Source organism: Boleophthalmus pectinirostris, unplaced genomic scaffold (genome assembly GCF_026225935.1).
Source record: "Boleophthalmus pectinirostris isolate CB_2022bp ecotype Guang Dong unplaced genomic scaffold, ASM2622593v1 HiC_scaffold_15, whole genome shotgun sequence".
In the NCBI taxonomy this organism is placed as follows: domain Eukaryota; kingdom Metazoa; phylum Chordata; class Actinopteri; order Gobiiformes; family Gobiidae; genus Boleophthalmus; species Boleophthalmus pectinirostris.
In genome coordinates this window covers 30,706,537-30,720,989 of record NW_026571070.1, presented here as the reverse complement: position 1 = coordinate 30,720,989, position 14,453 = coordinate 30,706,537, and the positions used below count along the sequence as shown (strand labels likewise).

Sequence of the window (14,453 nt, the reverse complement as noted above, 5' to 3'; positions counted from 1 at the left end):
ACCGAAGGGTTCAAGGAGGTTAGACACGCCATGGCATAAGTAGGGCATCTGATCTTCATGGGAAAATGAGAACGTATGACATGTGTGCCCAGCTAAACAAATACGTAGCGTTTCAGATACTGCAGATGGGAGTACCTCTATTGGTTCTAAGTAATGACACACAGTTTCAGAGTAGTAGGCCTATAAGTTATGATGGTTGGTGGTACATGTTGTCAGATACTGTTACATCATGACAAGGTGAACTTCTGGTGGAGACTTGTCTAAATGGAGACGTTATTGCTGTCTGGAATGTTCCACGGTGTGACTTTAACATTTTCATCTAGCACAGGGGTTTCAACACTCAAACTCAATAATCGTCTCTATAAATAGGGTTGAGTCTCCACAGATCTGAACTGTAATGTGGCGTAGTGCTGTAACCTCCTCGTTTCCCTTGTGATAGACAAGTTTAATCTATACTGTGGAACATTTTAGATAAATTAATAACATTTCCATGGAGACACCAAGCATGGATCCTCCATATTAACTCTACTGGAAAGTAATGTACCTTGAAATATAATCAAAATTTGCTCAAACACAACATCAAAATTAGGACTAAACTGGGCCTAAATCTGGAAATAAACCTGGACTAGACAAGGACTAAACCAGGACCAAACCATGTCTACAACAGGGATAAAACAGGGCTAAAACCAGGACCAAACTTGATCTACAACAGGACCAAACCAAGTCTACAATAGGAATAAAACAGGGCTAAAACCAGGACTAAACCAGGACTACGACAGGACCAAACCAAGTCTACAACAGGGGTAAAACAGGGCTAAAACCAGGACTAAACCAGGACTACAACAGGACCAAACCAAGTCTACAACAGGGGTAAAACAGGGCTAAAACCAGGACTAAACCAGGACTACAACAGGACCAAACCAATTCTACAACAGGGGTAAAACAGGGCTAAAACCAGGACTAAACCAGGACTACAACAAAGTCTACAATAGGAATAAAACCAGGACTAAACCAGGACCAAACCAAGTCTACAATGGAAATATAAAAGGGCTAAAATCAGGACTAAACCAGGACTACAACAGGAGCAAACCAAGTCTACAATAGGGATAAAATGGGATTAAAACCAGGACCAAACCAGGACTACAACAAGGCCAAACCAAGTCTACAACAGGGATAAAACCAGGACTAAACCAGGACTATAACAGGACCAACAATGGAAATAAAACAGGGCTAAAACCAGGACCAAACCAGTTACAAAATGTGAACATATTCTAAAATAATCACAAATCAAATCACAATTCTAAATTCAAGTCATTTTAACATAATCCAGGCGTATTGTGTTTTCATTTATAAACTATCCAAAACAATAATATCACCAACTTTTACTCTACAAACTAACCCTAACCCTAAGATCATTCTGAACAATCAAATATATCTGCAACTAGTTTTTAAATTTCCACACAAATTCAAAATACGGAACTCCTCTGAGGCTACCCAAAAGAAAAAGCACAGCCCCATGAAAATCCTCCATTAAAAGCATTAAAAATGTACGGCGCCCGGATAAAAATAGGCCGTGCTGGAGGTCAGGTCGCCCCTCTGTTTCCTCTGTGGCCTACATGAACCAGAAACATACTTACTCTTACTGCAGTCTGACTGGCCTGGATTCAAGCTAATGTTGTGTCTGCTAACTGCTCACCTCCTGACCACGCGATTAGCATTAGCTGTATATGCTAAATTAGGTTAATAATCAGGCTAATAGAGGTACAGTAAACTAGATTATTAAATTTTTGCTTCAAATTTATATAATGATGAGGCTACAGGATGAATAAAGTTCCAGTGCAGTGTAATACAGAATTTATTAGGGCTGCTTGATCATGGGAAAAATCATTATCTCGATTATTTTGGTCAATGTTGAAATCACGATTATTCAAACGATTATTTTTTTTAGTTACGCAGTGTATTCAGCTTTTCTCTCTCTTTCAACACTTTGTTATTGATAATTTACGCAAAACTGTCAAATTGAAAATAAATATAGGCTACAAATATGAACCTTAGAGCCGTTTTGTGATTTATAAAACATAAAATGAATAAAATATACTTCGAACATGAAATAAGGCGTAGAACAACATAAATATATCCAAAATAAACTATATAGCCAGGTCTTCTACAATTACTATATTAAAAAAGTAAAATAAGTATATTTTGTTAAGCTTTATTGTTTCAGTTATATGAGTTCGGAGATTAATTGCAGAGCCTTAGTATTTTTTATAGTGATGCACGTTCCCATTGTGCCATTTTAAAGACTATTTCACTTTTTTGCCAAAAATGTGTTTAAAATAAAGCTTTGTTTTTCCTTCATTTTCATTTTGGTGTTTTTTATTGCAACATTCTTTCTTCGTATGAACAGATTTGCATCTCCACAAACCTGACTCATACTTGGCCTGGAGGAAAGACTCTTCCTGCTTGTTTACATGGAAATGTTCTTTTGGTTATAATCTTGCACAGTATGGCATAAAACGTATAAATCTTCATGGAGATTTCCGAAGTATGCGCTGGGAATAAAACAATATCTAGGTATGTTAAAATGACTTAAATTAAGAACATTTTACTTTATTCGAGTGGATTCAGCTTGACAAGTCAAATGATCTACCAGTGGAATAAGTGTGTTTTTCTTATTTTAAGTAGCAAGATGTATTTGCATGTTTTTAAGTACAAAATGTTTTGTTACATTGGCAGATCATTTGACTTGTCAAGTGAAATGTACTCAAATCCTGATCAAACGTTCTTAATTCAAGTCATCTTAACTTTTAAGTTTAATTCATTTTAACTTATCTCCCTGGTTTCATACAGCTGACGAATAAGTTACATACTGAACCTTTAACAGTGCCACTTTGAACAAACTGCCAAGATGTAGTATAAAAATAGACTCATACTAGTACTAGTAGTCGTAAACGATGAACTACAGAACTTTTCTCTGGTGTGGTGGGTCCATGGGGGCATGTGTGGAGTATGAATACAACTAGGCTCTTACAAATCAGATCTGTGGAGAGGCACCCCTGCTCAGAGTAAGGCCAATTTCTCAATGTATTTAATAAACTAGATAGATTAGTTTAATGCCATTCTGTGGAACATTCCATGCAGCAGCAACATCTCGACACCCGATTCTAGAAAAGTTTTTGTGTTTTTTTTTTTTGTTTTGTGTGTGTGTTTTAAAGCAATCCTCAGTAATAGTAGTAGTTGTAGTAGTAGAACAGATTGTAGCCTTCTTCCACCTCTGGCTATATCGTAATTACCGTCAATAAAAATGTTACGAAACCTCTCCTTTAAACCCAGAGGTGCTCTTCTCTTCATCTCGCGAGCGCATTCATGAACTGCCAATTAACTAGCATAGCGCCATCTCCTAACGCACGCTAGGGCCGTAAACCCGGAGAGCTGGGCTAATTTGTAAAAGATACTTCCAAGAGTTCACTCACCCACCGAGCCTCCACCCTCCCCCCGTCCGACAGCCCCTCTTTACGACGCGTGTTTTTGGAGACAGGAAATTCATTCTTGGCTAATTTGATTAACGTCGGCCATTGTCGGGTCTGCCCTCCTCCTTCTGTCCCTTCTTTTTGCTGTCTCTCTCGCTCTCTCTCTGGCACATGGGGGGCTTGGACAGTTTAATAGTCCCAACGGGGATGAAACCAGATCTCGGCTTAGTGTCAAGAAGCACCGCGGCTTTGAAAGACCGCCGTAAATCAGGGGGAAAAGGTAAGAGAAGGTTCAAAATGGAAAGCAAATCAAATCAAATAGACTGGGGACTCTGTTATGCTCAGAAAGAGTGGAAAGTTATCAATGGGTCAATGCGGACAGGTTGGTACGGAACACTTAAAAGGCCTATGTCACGCAAAATCGATTCTTGTGAGCTTTAAGTCATGTTACATTGTTTTCTCCTCAAAAACATACCTGGAGTTGCTTTTTATTTAATCCCCACATGTTTGAGTAATCATTTATTAATAGTCTGTCTATATTGTCAAAGCTCAAAATGCTCTGTTCCACCTTGTGATGTCATGGAGCAGTTGTTTTTAAGTTAACAACTAACTACTTTTTAGATTTTGTTCAGTAGAGATGCCAATTCCAGAGCTGAAATCATCCAAATGACTCTAGTGAAAGTGTCTGGAGTTTAATTAAAAACACAATGGAGCACTTTCTGTATTACCACATGACATCATAAGGGGGAAAGGAGTCATTTCTGTTAGAACAGAGACAGGCATGAAGTCAGCTTTACCAACTAGCTTGCAGATTTTCAATCCAAGATAGGGATGTAACAATAACTGAAATATCGTGATATTGTATCGTCAAAGTTCTCACAATAATATCGTTGGACCATCACAAAATATCGAATTACAAGTCTTAAGGGTTATGGTGCAGCAATAGTTAAAAAAGAGAGAGGGAACTACATAGACCATGATGCTTTACTCCATTTCAGTGCAGGAGTAACAGTTCTACGCACTTTTAAGTCTTAGTTGTTTGGATTAAGTCTTGTCAAGGCATTTTAAGAGGAAAAGTAGCATATTCAAAGTTTTACCTGTTTTGCCTTCACAAATTATCGCAATAAATATCATACCGTTAGATATATATCCTGAAAATATTGTACCAAAAGATTTAAATATTGTTACATCCCTAATCGTGAGCCTCTCCATCATATCGTGAGCTTTCCCACGATATCGCAATAAATACCGTACCGTGAGGTTCATACCGAGACGATATCGTATCGTGAGACTTGGATATCATTACACCCCAAATCCAAGATCATATTTGTTGTTGTTGAAATGTATTACGTGAACTTCAATCAATCAATCAATCAAACTTTATTTCTATAGCACCTTCCAACAACCAAAGCCGACCAAAGTGCTGTACAACATTAAAACAAGATAAAAAACAATAAACATCAGACAAATAGGTCAACAAAGCACTCCGTCAGGTTGAATTTCTAAACCAGGAACTACCAATATCTGGACTAGACCAGAGCCAAAGCAGGACTAAAACTGGACCATAATAAGTCTGCATCAAAACTTAACTGTCATCAAACTGCCAACTAACCTTTTAAAAGGATTTTTGTGGTTTTTGATATTTCGTTTCTCACAAACTTGTTCAAAAATTCAAATATTAGAAATAAACACAATATATATTCACAACTGACCAAATCCAGACGGAAATTGGGGCTAAACTAGGACTAAACCAGGTCTGGACTATTATCTGTTCCATTTTTAATGAGTTCTCAAAGCAATTTCACAACCCAAACCTTCAAACCTACAGAAAATCATTGACAAAGCACATTAGGACTTTGGACTGTTTCAGGTAGACCCTCCTCCGACACATTCAACACAGAAACAAGATCTGCAAGCCATCTCTCCTCCTCTGCCATTCTCTCTATCCTTGCTCTCTTTCTCTCCTCTCTCTTTCATCAGCCCTGCAGCGTAAACAAATAGCTGATGCAGAGAATGAGACACACGTATACCCAAACCACATGCGTTTAGATGGATGGAGGGAGGTGAAAAGAGAGGAGGGGAGCAGCCAGGCGGTGTGCCCGGGCTCGGCTCACCTCACCTGGGGGCGGTCTCGTCACATTAGCCCCCCGTCTCCGCTTTCATGGAGCTTAAAAAGATCAGGGTTACAATAGGTGAGGAGTTTAGACCGCTTTTGTTACCGTGGACAAGTGCAAGGAAAATAAGAATTTAGTTGTCAGTCTGGAAAATCTATGTTTAGAAGTGGAATAGCTAGTCTTAACTAAAGTGGTTGAATTTTCCAAGATGTCAGGATAGATTTGGAGGAGCAGACAAGAGCAGAGCGGCGTAAAGTTACCATTGTGAGCGTAAAACATATTGAGGTTTTTGAGTTTTAACCAGCTAATATCAATGGATTCGCAATTTACAGTGAGGTATGGGGCAGTGACTCTCAAAGAAAAGGAAAGATTAGACATTCCAAGTACTATCAGAGTTAAATCAAGTATAAAACAGAACTATTCCAGGTCTAATCTACAGTCTAAAAGTACATTATTTCCAATGAAGTTCTAAACAAGAAATGACCAAAAACGAGGCCAGACAAGTGGATAAAATGAACTCTAAATGAACTGGAGAGCTGTGCAAGTACCATCTAAAGAAGCTTGCATATCACAGTTTGAGAAACATTCGTATAGAGATTTTTAAACATTTTTTAAATGTGTGGACCAAGTTTGAATTAAATAAATATTACTTCATATTAAAAAAGCTCTCAAAGTACTTTCAGATAAGCAAGAAATGCATTTGTAGGTTGTTCACTTCAAGGAGAATTTGCAGAAATCTGAAGACCAAATTTGACAAAAGATAAAATAAAATGTTGAGATTTTTGAATAGCATGATATTTATTTTAATTAGATTTTAATTTGAACATGAAGACAAGATAAATACACAATTTAAGATATACCATTGCTCCTGTATGCTTCTCTAAACCATGTACATTAACACACCACTTTTATAACTTACTAAAACTGGAGTAGTTCAAAAGCTAAATTATATCTCAATTATATCTTAATATTGTTTTCTTTTCAAAATCACCACAATCAAATTTTTATCTCATTCATTTCCAAACGTTGAGGAATAGGGGACATGCATCGCCCTCCCTGCCCCCAGACAAGACGCTTCCTCCGTCTCCCGCACACACAAACACAGCTCCAGCGGAGGCCTTCACCACTAGAGGGCGCACCTTCATGCCCTATCAGCTCCTGGCACATACATACAAGGGACCTCATAATGCTCCCCACTGGCAATGAACACACCGTACAAAACAATACAAGCAAGTAAACATTTAGCACTGAATTTTCAACACAAATCATCACGAAAAGCACTTTTTTATGAATTTCAACTGCGCTTGAAACATATTGTTAATTTACAGCCTCGTATAGCTTCCCAGCCAGTGAATTTTGACACAGAAAACTGCATTTTTTGAAAAATGAAATGGTTCACACGTTTAAATTTTAAGATGTTATTTCATTTTCATTTTGTATTTGTTTCATTCATGAAAGCTGAATATAAAATAATTATGTTTCATATATCAATGTGTATGAAAAGGAGCAGAAAGAAGTACAGCCTTGTAATATCTTTCCTCTTTTCACAAAAAATCTAACATTTCTAACACCGGCAATGAATGCACTGAATAAAACAATACATGCAAGTAAACATTTGGCCATAACTTTTCAACACAAATCATCATAAAAAGCAAGTTTTTTATGAATTTCAACAGTACTTGAAACTATTGCTAAGTTACTGCCTTGTATAGATTATTTGCCAGTGAATTTTGACATAGAAAACTGTATTTGTTGAAAAATGAAATTGTTTACACGTTTAAATTTTAAGATGTTATTTCATTTTCATTTTTGTATTTGTTTCATTCATGAAAGTTGAATATAAAATAATTCTGTTTCAAACATCAATGTGTATGAAAAGGAGCAGAAAGAAGTATAGTCTTGTAATATCTTCCCTCTTTTCACAAAAAATCACTGGCAATGAATACAGTGTACAAAACAATACATGCAACTAAACATTTCGCAAAAAAATGTTCATCACAAATTTGAAAAGCACTTTTTTATGAATTTCCAACTGCACTTGAAATATATTGCAAAGTTACAGTCTTGTACAGCTTACTTGCCAGTGAATTTTGACATAGAAAACTGTTTTTTGCTGCTAATTTGAACTGAAATTGCTCACGTTTAAATTTTTTGACATTATTTCATTTTCATTCTTGCATTTGAATATAAAAGAATTATGTTTCATATCAATGTGAATGTTACGGAGCAGAAAGTAGAATAAACTTGTAATATCTGGACCCTTTTCACACCAAATCAAACATTTCTAAAACTTCGGTTCCAACTTAATGTATAATCTATAGCAGCTCCATTTATAACTTATTTAATGTGACATACACAATATTAAACGTCACTCATTTTCTTAATAAGGAACAAGTAAGTAATGTTTTATATCTGTGAAGTCATTAGAATTTTTGTTTTGACATCGTTGCACAAGAGTTAAAGTCTCATTCTTATGAACTTCTTCAAGAAAAATACTATTAACCTTAAGTTCTCCTCAGTTTCCAAAAATTTCAATTGTATGAAGAGAGATTTTGCATGAACATAACCAAACAAAACTTTCAAAAGCATCCACATTTGGCGTAAGTTCACTGGATTTCAAACTTAGTCATAATCGTCGCATTAAAGCGCGGTAGTCTTTATTGCCATAGTCATACGTACAGTAGATAAAGTCCATCCGCGGTGAGATAGCATTATGCATGGCTTTTAGTGCTGGGGTATCCATGTTGTAATTGCAGCCAGTGTTCCAGCCACAGAGCCCAGATCAGATAGCGACTAAAAAGGGACTCCGCGCATGAATGAATTTGTGAAAAAAAAAAGAGAAACTCACATCTGTCTCTCATTCACAATATTTTCGCAAGACTTTGGGAGACTACTAAAGGGACAGTTTGAGAAATGATGCAGTTATTTCTCAAGGCAAGTCAGTTCTAACAAGCTTGTCTTGGCTCGGACTAGGAACATGTTTAGGCAATTGTAGTTGAAGTCAGTGATTCCCAAGACGCGGAACCGGTACTGGTGAGACACAGAAGTCCTTTAGGAGTCCTTTAGTCCTGGTTTAGTCCTGGTTTAGTCCTAGGTAAGTTGTTCATTGTAGTCGGATTTATTTTGGGGTGTTTAGTACTAGTTTAGATGTGGCAAAGTCCTGAATTAGACCTGGTTAAGTCATGGTTTAGACTTGTTTGAGTCCTTGTTTAGACCTGATTTCCTTTGGCTAGATAGGTCTTGGATTAATCCCGGTTTAGTCCAGGGTTAGACCTGCTTTTGTCCCGGTTTAGATCTGGTTAAGCCCTGGCTCAGCTCAATTATCAACCGTGAGTAACTTGAGCAAGTCTAGCCTGATCAAGTTTCCTTCGGTTTAGAACTTTCATTCCTTTGGTTGAGTCCTCTTTTAGGCCTGGTTAAGTCCTGGTTTAGAATTAGTTAAGTCCTAGTTTAGATCAAGAACAGACCTTGAGTAATCTAGGAAAGTCTAGAGTTAATGGTACTCAAGTTTCCTTTGGGTATATCCTGGTTAAGTCCTGGTTAAGTCCTTGTTAAGTCCTGGTTTAGACCTGGTTAAGTCCTGGTTTAGAAGTTAAGTACTGGTTTGAAAAGCATTGAGTAACCAGTTTGCTTCGCATAATATAGTCCTCGTTTAGTCCTAATTTAGTCCTGGTTTAATCCTTTAAAGTCTAACAATGTCCAGACTTCACTTCGTACACTTTAAATTCACAACTCCAACTGACTTCCGACCCAAAACATCATGACGCCGTGCATTCTTAACAGACACTTCTACGTCTTAGTGAGCCTTACTTGCACTCGCGATCCTCCAGGTCGAAGTGGGGGTTGAAGTTGATGAGGATGCGCTGGTGGGGCCCCGGAGCCGTGATGACCCAGGTGCACCTCTGCGACGACGGGTACGAGCGGGGGTAGTCCGGAGACGTGAGGTAGCTAGCACTGGAGATACGGATGTTACCGCCACATTTGTCTAAGAACGGAGAGACGAGAGAGAAAGTTTTAGATACTTTCTTTTCATCAGTACAGAAAATAACTTGTGGTTTGTGTTAGAGTAGTTGAGAAGTATTTGGAAGCAACAGAAGACTACTTTTGGTTGACGTTTTCATAATTATAACAAACGATCTTCACCCATAAAGTGAATTACTTGGTACTTAAGCTATTTTCCCACTATAATTACGTAAATAATTGACAAAGTTCCATTATAGTGCCTTCTAAATCTCATACTCTTATCTTTATTTCTATATTTTTAGCAAACCAAGGAGCGGCAAACAGAAATAGTCATATATTTTGTGAATTTTAGCAGTTTCATTCATTTATAAATGCAAGTTTCCAACGTAAGTCACATAATCAAACTTGACACTGTAAAAACGAAACACTGAAACATTTAAATTAGCTTTTTGCGTACTCTTTAGTGTTAGGTAACAGTAGAATTTGCATGATTTTGATTTTAAACAGCAAATTCACATCTTAAAAAGGTGACTAAGTGATCAAATATTAACCAACTTTCAGACAAACAAACAAAAGTTGACTTAAGTAGAATATACGACAGGAAAAAGAGTTGAATTTTCTATCTTGTGAATAAATAAATGCATTTTTATGATTCAGTTCAACTATAGTGTGTCGTAGTCTATAAATGTAGTGTAGAAAAGAAATGTATTAATGTATCAACAACAAACTGGTCTAGAATTATCGCAAATGTCTTGAAATACTTGAAAAACGTGTACGCGTATGGAAAAAGAGAGGGCATTTTTACAAGATGTTGAGGGTTTAAACTCACGAAATCATGTTTTATAGGGACTAGCCGTTAGAACTTGTAGCTGTTGTGCGACCAAACTATAAATTATGTCTCCTACCAGTGGAATTGAGGCTTGTTAAACGGCTACGCGTAGGTTTGTGGTTGCAATTATGAACAAAAAAGTACCATAATTTCTTCCACAAACAACTTTAGGTCCTGTCTTATTCTGCGTAAAACTGTAGTTTAGATGTGTACAAATAAGTTCGGAAATGTGATTCTTGTGTTAGTCAGTCCATATTTCAGTCTTCTCATTTCTTTTGGTCAACTTTGAACAGAATCCTTGCACTATAACAAACCGCAAATCGAATAGCAATCACTATACGCCCGTTATTGGAAAAAAAAATCGCAATTGTCGCATTTTTTTCCAGATCGTTCAGTCTTAAAAGTTCTATCTGCATTTTTTTAACCACAATGCATTGCTCCAGCGCCTCTCTCGCGTTTATCTTCATTTAAGCATGTATTTTACCTCGCCATCTGCCGCGCTGCACCTACTGACACCTCTCGTTAAAATCCATTAGGGCGCAACAAATCCTGCTGTAGCGAAGCAAGCGGTATGCACAGGGAAACGAGAGCAGCGCTCGTTCGGAGTGGAGGAAGTTGATGACTTTTTGAACTAACTTCGAAAACGCAAAGAGAAGCGGTGCGTAAAAGTTCGGTTTCCAACTCTATTAAGGACATTATAAAATCATTTTGGACATTCATTTTAAGGCAAACTATTTGTTTTTCAGTTAATTTACTCTCATAAACTTTGACTTGGACACAACATCATCAAATTTGTACTAACATATGTTTTATTCTTTCATTTAATCAACAAAAGCCATTTTCTCATCACGCGGTTTTTTTTTTGTTTTTTTTTTTCTCAATGACGTTAAAGTAGCACCATACATAAACAAAACTTCTTAAACTTCTAACTTTTTACAATTTTGACGAATTTTACAGGATTTCTTTATATCTTTTATAATGTGTTTAAGCCATTTTCCCATCACGCGTTTTTTTTTTTCCCCTCAGTGACGTTAAAGTAGCACCTACATAAATAAAACTTCTTAAACTTTTAACTTTTTACGATTCTGACGAATTTTACAGGATTTCTTTATATCGTTTTATAACATGTTTTAACCCTGATTTATTAAAGTTTAACTTCAAAAGTGTTGAAATTTCAATTCGCACGCCGGGGTTCAGTTCAACCGAGTTTACGCTACATAAGAGAACTACAGAAAAGGTTTCATATCGATGTAACTCTCTAAAATTAGACTTATTCCGTGTTTTAACCTGCTGTATCTCACCTTAAAAAGGCTACAGTTGCAGGTTAAGAAACTGACATGCAAAGGTTAACAAACTACTATGTATAGATGGTGTTTTACGTGCCAGAAACGCGTTAAAATGTTCGGTATTCTAGTTGTAAATAAATCCGCGTTCCTCTACGTCTTCGCATACAAAGGGCAGGTGAACGGTTGCCACTTTGCCCTCTTCCTGCGCTGCACACGTACACGTCTAATCTCTAAAGAAAATAGAGGGATTAAACCGATTTAGGAGTGTTTTTGCAAGCGTAATTCTAGATATGTTTATCGCTGGAAGTTATTTCAACACTTACCGTTTTTGAACGCCTTCGCCGCCAAGAGTATCCCCATCAAAAGGAACAAAACTAATCCACAATGCATTCTTGAATCGTGTTTCCAAAAAAAAGTTATTAAAAAAAAAAAAATCCACGTGTAAACTCCTTTATTCTAAACTTTGTGGGTTGTTGACGTTTCGCGGAGGAGCGTGAAACTAGCTGGCATGCTAACCGTTCACTCCTCGGCTTCTTTACGCATCTGGGCTCCGGTTCCTGGGTCCATACTCGGTGCCATACATCTTCCACAAAGAAAACCAAAAGTGGATTTAAGTTTATAGTCCTTTTAGATCCTGAAAATTCCGCCAGAGAATGAAGTTAATCCCGTATCTGTGAATAAAAAGACAACAGGTTAAAGATGTATCGTGACGTTTTGGGGTGTTTTTTTTTTTTTGTTTTTTTTTTGGAGTATTGGCTACCAGCGCTCTTCGTGGTTGCTGTTCTATCCAACTACTGTGCAGAGCGACGGTTTAAGACGAAGTGGCATACCTCTCTCACTTCTACTCACCCCTCCGCCAATCTCCCCTCCCTCCCCTCCCTCCCTCTTTCCTTCCAATTCTCTGCCTCTCATACATCTCATTCTGTTCTTTCTTTCTCGCAAAATATTTCACCACAACAACATTTGATTTTAAGTGCGTTCGGGATTACAGTAATGACTAAATGGCAGCTTTGTATCGCGCTGTTTTCGAGTAGGCATTGTCAATTTGATCCAGTGCGTAACGAACGTAAACAAACCATGAATGGAGAGTGCTTTTCGAGAATACCTGCGTAGAAAATTGGTTTACACTGACGATTTTCTCACAGAAAACTAAATTGCGAGAAATTAGAAGCGTTGGCGTGGAAATTTAAACGAAAATAGTGCGTGTTTTGAGTGGGAAAAGTCCAAAAAATGTCGAAAATGAACCATATTTGCAACTATAATATATTCATTCAACACTAAAATGGAACAAAACAAAAAAACAACACGCTTTGTACACTAATGTAGCTAAAACCAAAATGTGGCGTTGTGTTTACGATGTTTCCATAAACGTTTAACGCGCCAAGTAGCCTATATTTTACGTTATTAGACCGTTGTTTCGAAACTAGAACAGTTAATAATAGGCTAATATGTGGCACACTTGGTTATATAGGCCTCCTCGCGTCTCGCTCCACATCTCCATTACGCGTTATGAGTGTCATATCCACACGGAGCAGTTCATAAAAAGGCCCCGGCCCCGGCGTCTTCTCCCCTGAGCTAAATAATACAAGTCCTGCTCTCTCGGTCACTCCTTTACGCACCAGTGGCTTCCCAACAGATGCGCTATTTCCCCCCAGTATCCACACGAGCTATGCCCCGGCAACAGTGGCACCGTAAAACGCAGACGGGAGCGCACGGAATTTACGTGAAATCAATTAAAAACGTAAATTAGAAAGCGCACGGTTCGTTTGCGTAAAGGTCGGAACTGATAACGGGTTACGCAAGGAGAAAGCAAAGAAACATATTGACGTGCGGCGCGTTTAAGTCTATTTGATCACAGTGAAGAGTGCGTTTTGATCATGACTTGAATGGGGGAGACAAAAGGTTGAGGTGCCATCTGTCAAAAGCGGGTAAAAAAAATGATCCGTGTTCAGAAAAACGTATCGGAATTTTACGGAAAAGCGAAATTTGTGGAGTAAAAATTCACCTGCGTCTTCAAGGAACCCTCCTGGTCCACTCCACGGTCCACTCCAACCATGCGTGGAGGGAGAGAGGTAGATTCCGAGCGACTTTTGCGTAAAATATGTCCCAAGTGCGTTAAGTCCAAGGGAGACAATGTAAACAAATCGCCTCCTTTCGTTTTGGAGGCGATTCTGAACAACCGCGGTGCAATGCCCGGCTTCCCCCCCGCGCAAAGACGCACCGCTGCCGGCTGCACTGTCGCTCTCCTCTCCCCTAGACCTCCAGACTCCGCTCCTTTCTCCCAGTTCTCACAGTTAAATCCTTGTATTTCTGTGAGAAATGCGGATCCTCAACGGCGAGCGCAGTTCCAAAACAACGTCAAAAATCAAAAAAAAGAAAAGCGTAAACAAAAAGTCCCCCGGTGTGATTTTCATACAAGTTGTAGGATAGATTCCCTTCCCCGTGTCCGCTCTCTCGGCTCGCTCCTCGCTGACTGACTTGACTGCCGCTGCTCCGGCTTTGGAGTCGCTGCCAGCCACACACGCCCCTTTACGAGGCTGCTGGAGTAGAGGAGAGAGCGCGTGAGAGGGAGAGGAGGGAGAGGAGGAAGAGGAGGGAGGGTTAGGGGGGGTGCGCGTGCGTGTGAGTGTGCGTGCGCGTGTGTGTGTGTGTGTGAGAGGCACAGGGAGAGAGAGAGAGGCGGTGGGGTTGTCTGTGAGCGAAAGGGAGATGGGAGATTTGAGCCAGCTGCCCGCGCTCTCACCGTGCGCACTGTGCGGTGGGAGCCTTTATTGGATGCGTTTTTTGGAGA

At 38.6% G+C, this 14,453-nt stretch overlaps 1 protein-coding gene across 5 annotated transcripts in view; it reads right to left on the bottom strand.

Annotated features, from left to right (window-relative positions):
- nrp1a (neuropilin 1a) overlaps positions 1-14,144 on the bottom strand; it is a 218,962-nt gene extending 204,818 nt beyond the window's left edge. For 2 of the 5 annotated variants that reach the window (XM_020930709.2, XM_055150807.1), the window contains exons 1-3: positions 13,668-14,144; positions 11,986-12,333; positions 9,395-9,569 (exon numbers count right to left, since the gene is read on the bottom strand). In XM_020930709.2, coding sequence (XP_020786368.1) covers positions 9,395-9,569; positions 11,986-12,052 — 242 coding nt within the window. In that variant the 5' untranslated portion in view covers positions 12,053-12,333; positions 13,668-14,144. Of the gene's footprint in view, positions 1-9,394; positions 9,570-11,985; positions 12,334-12,422; positions 12,492-13,667 lie in introns of those variants that run through there. The other 3 variants (XM_055150804.1, XM_055150805.1, XM_055150806.1) reach the window with 3 other exon arrangements.
- Between the last annotated feature and the right edge of the window lie 309 nt (positions 14,145-14,453).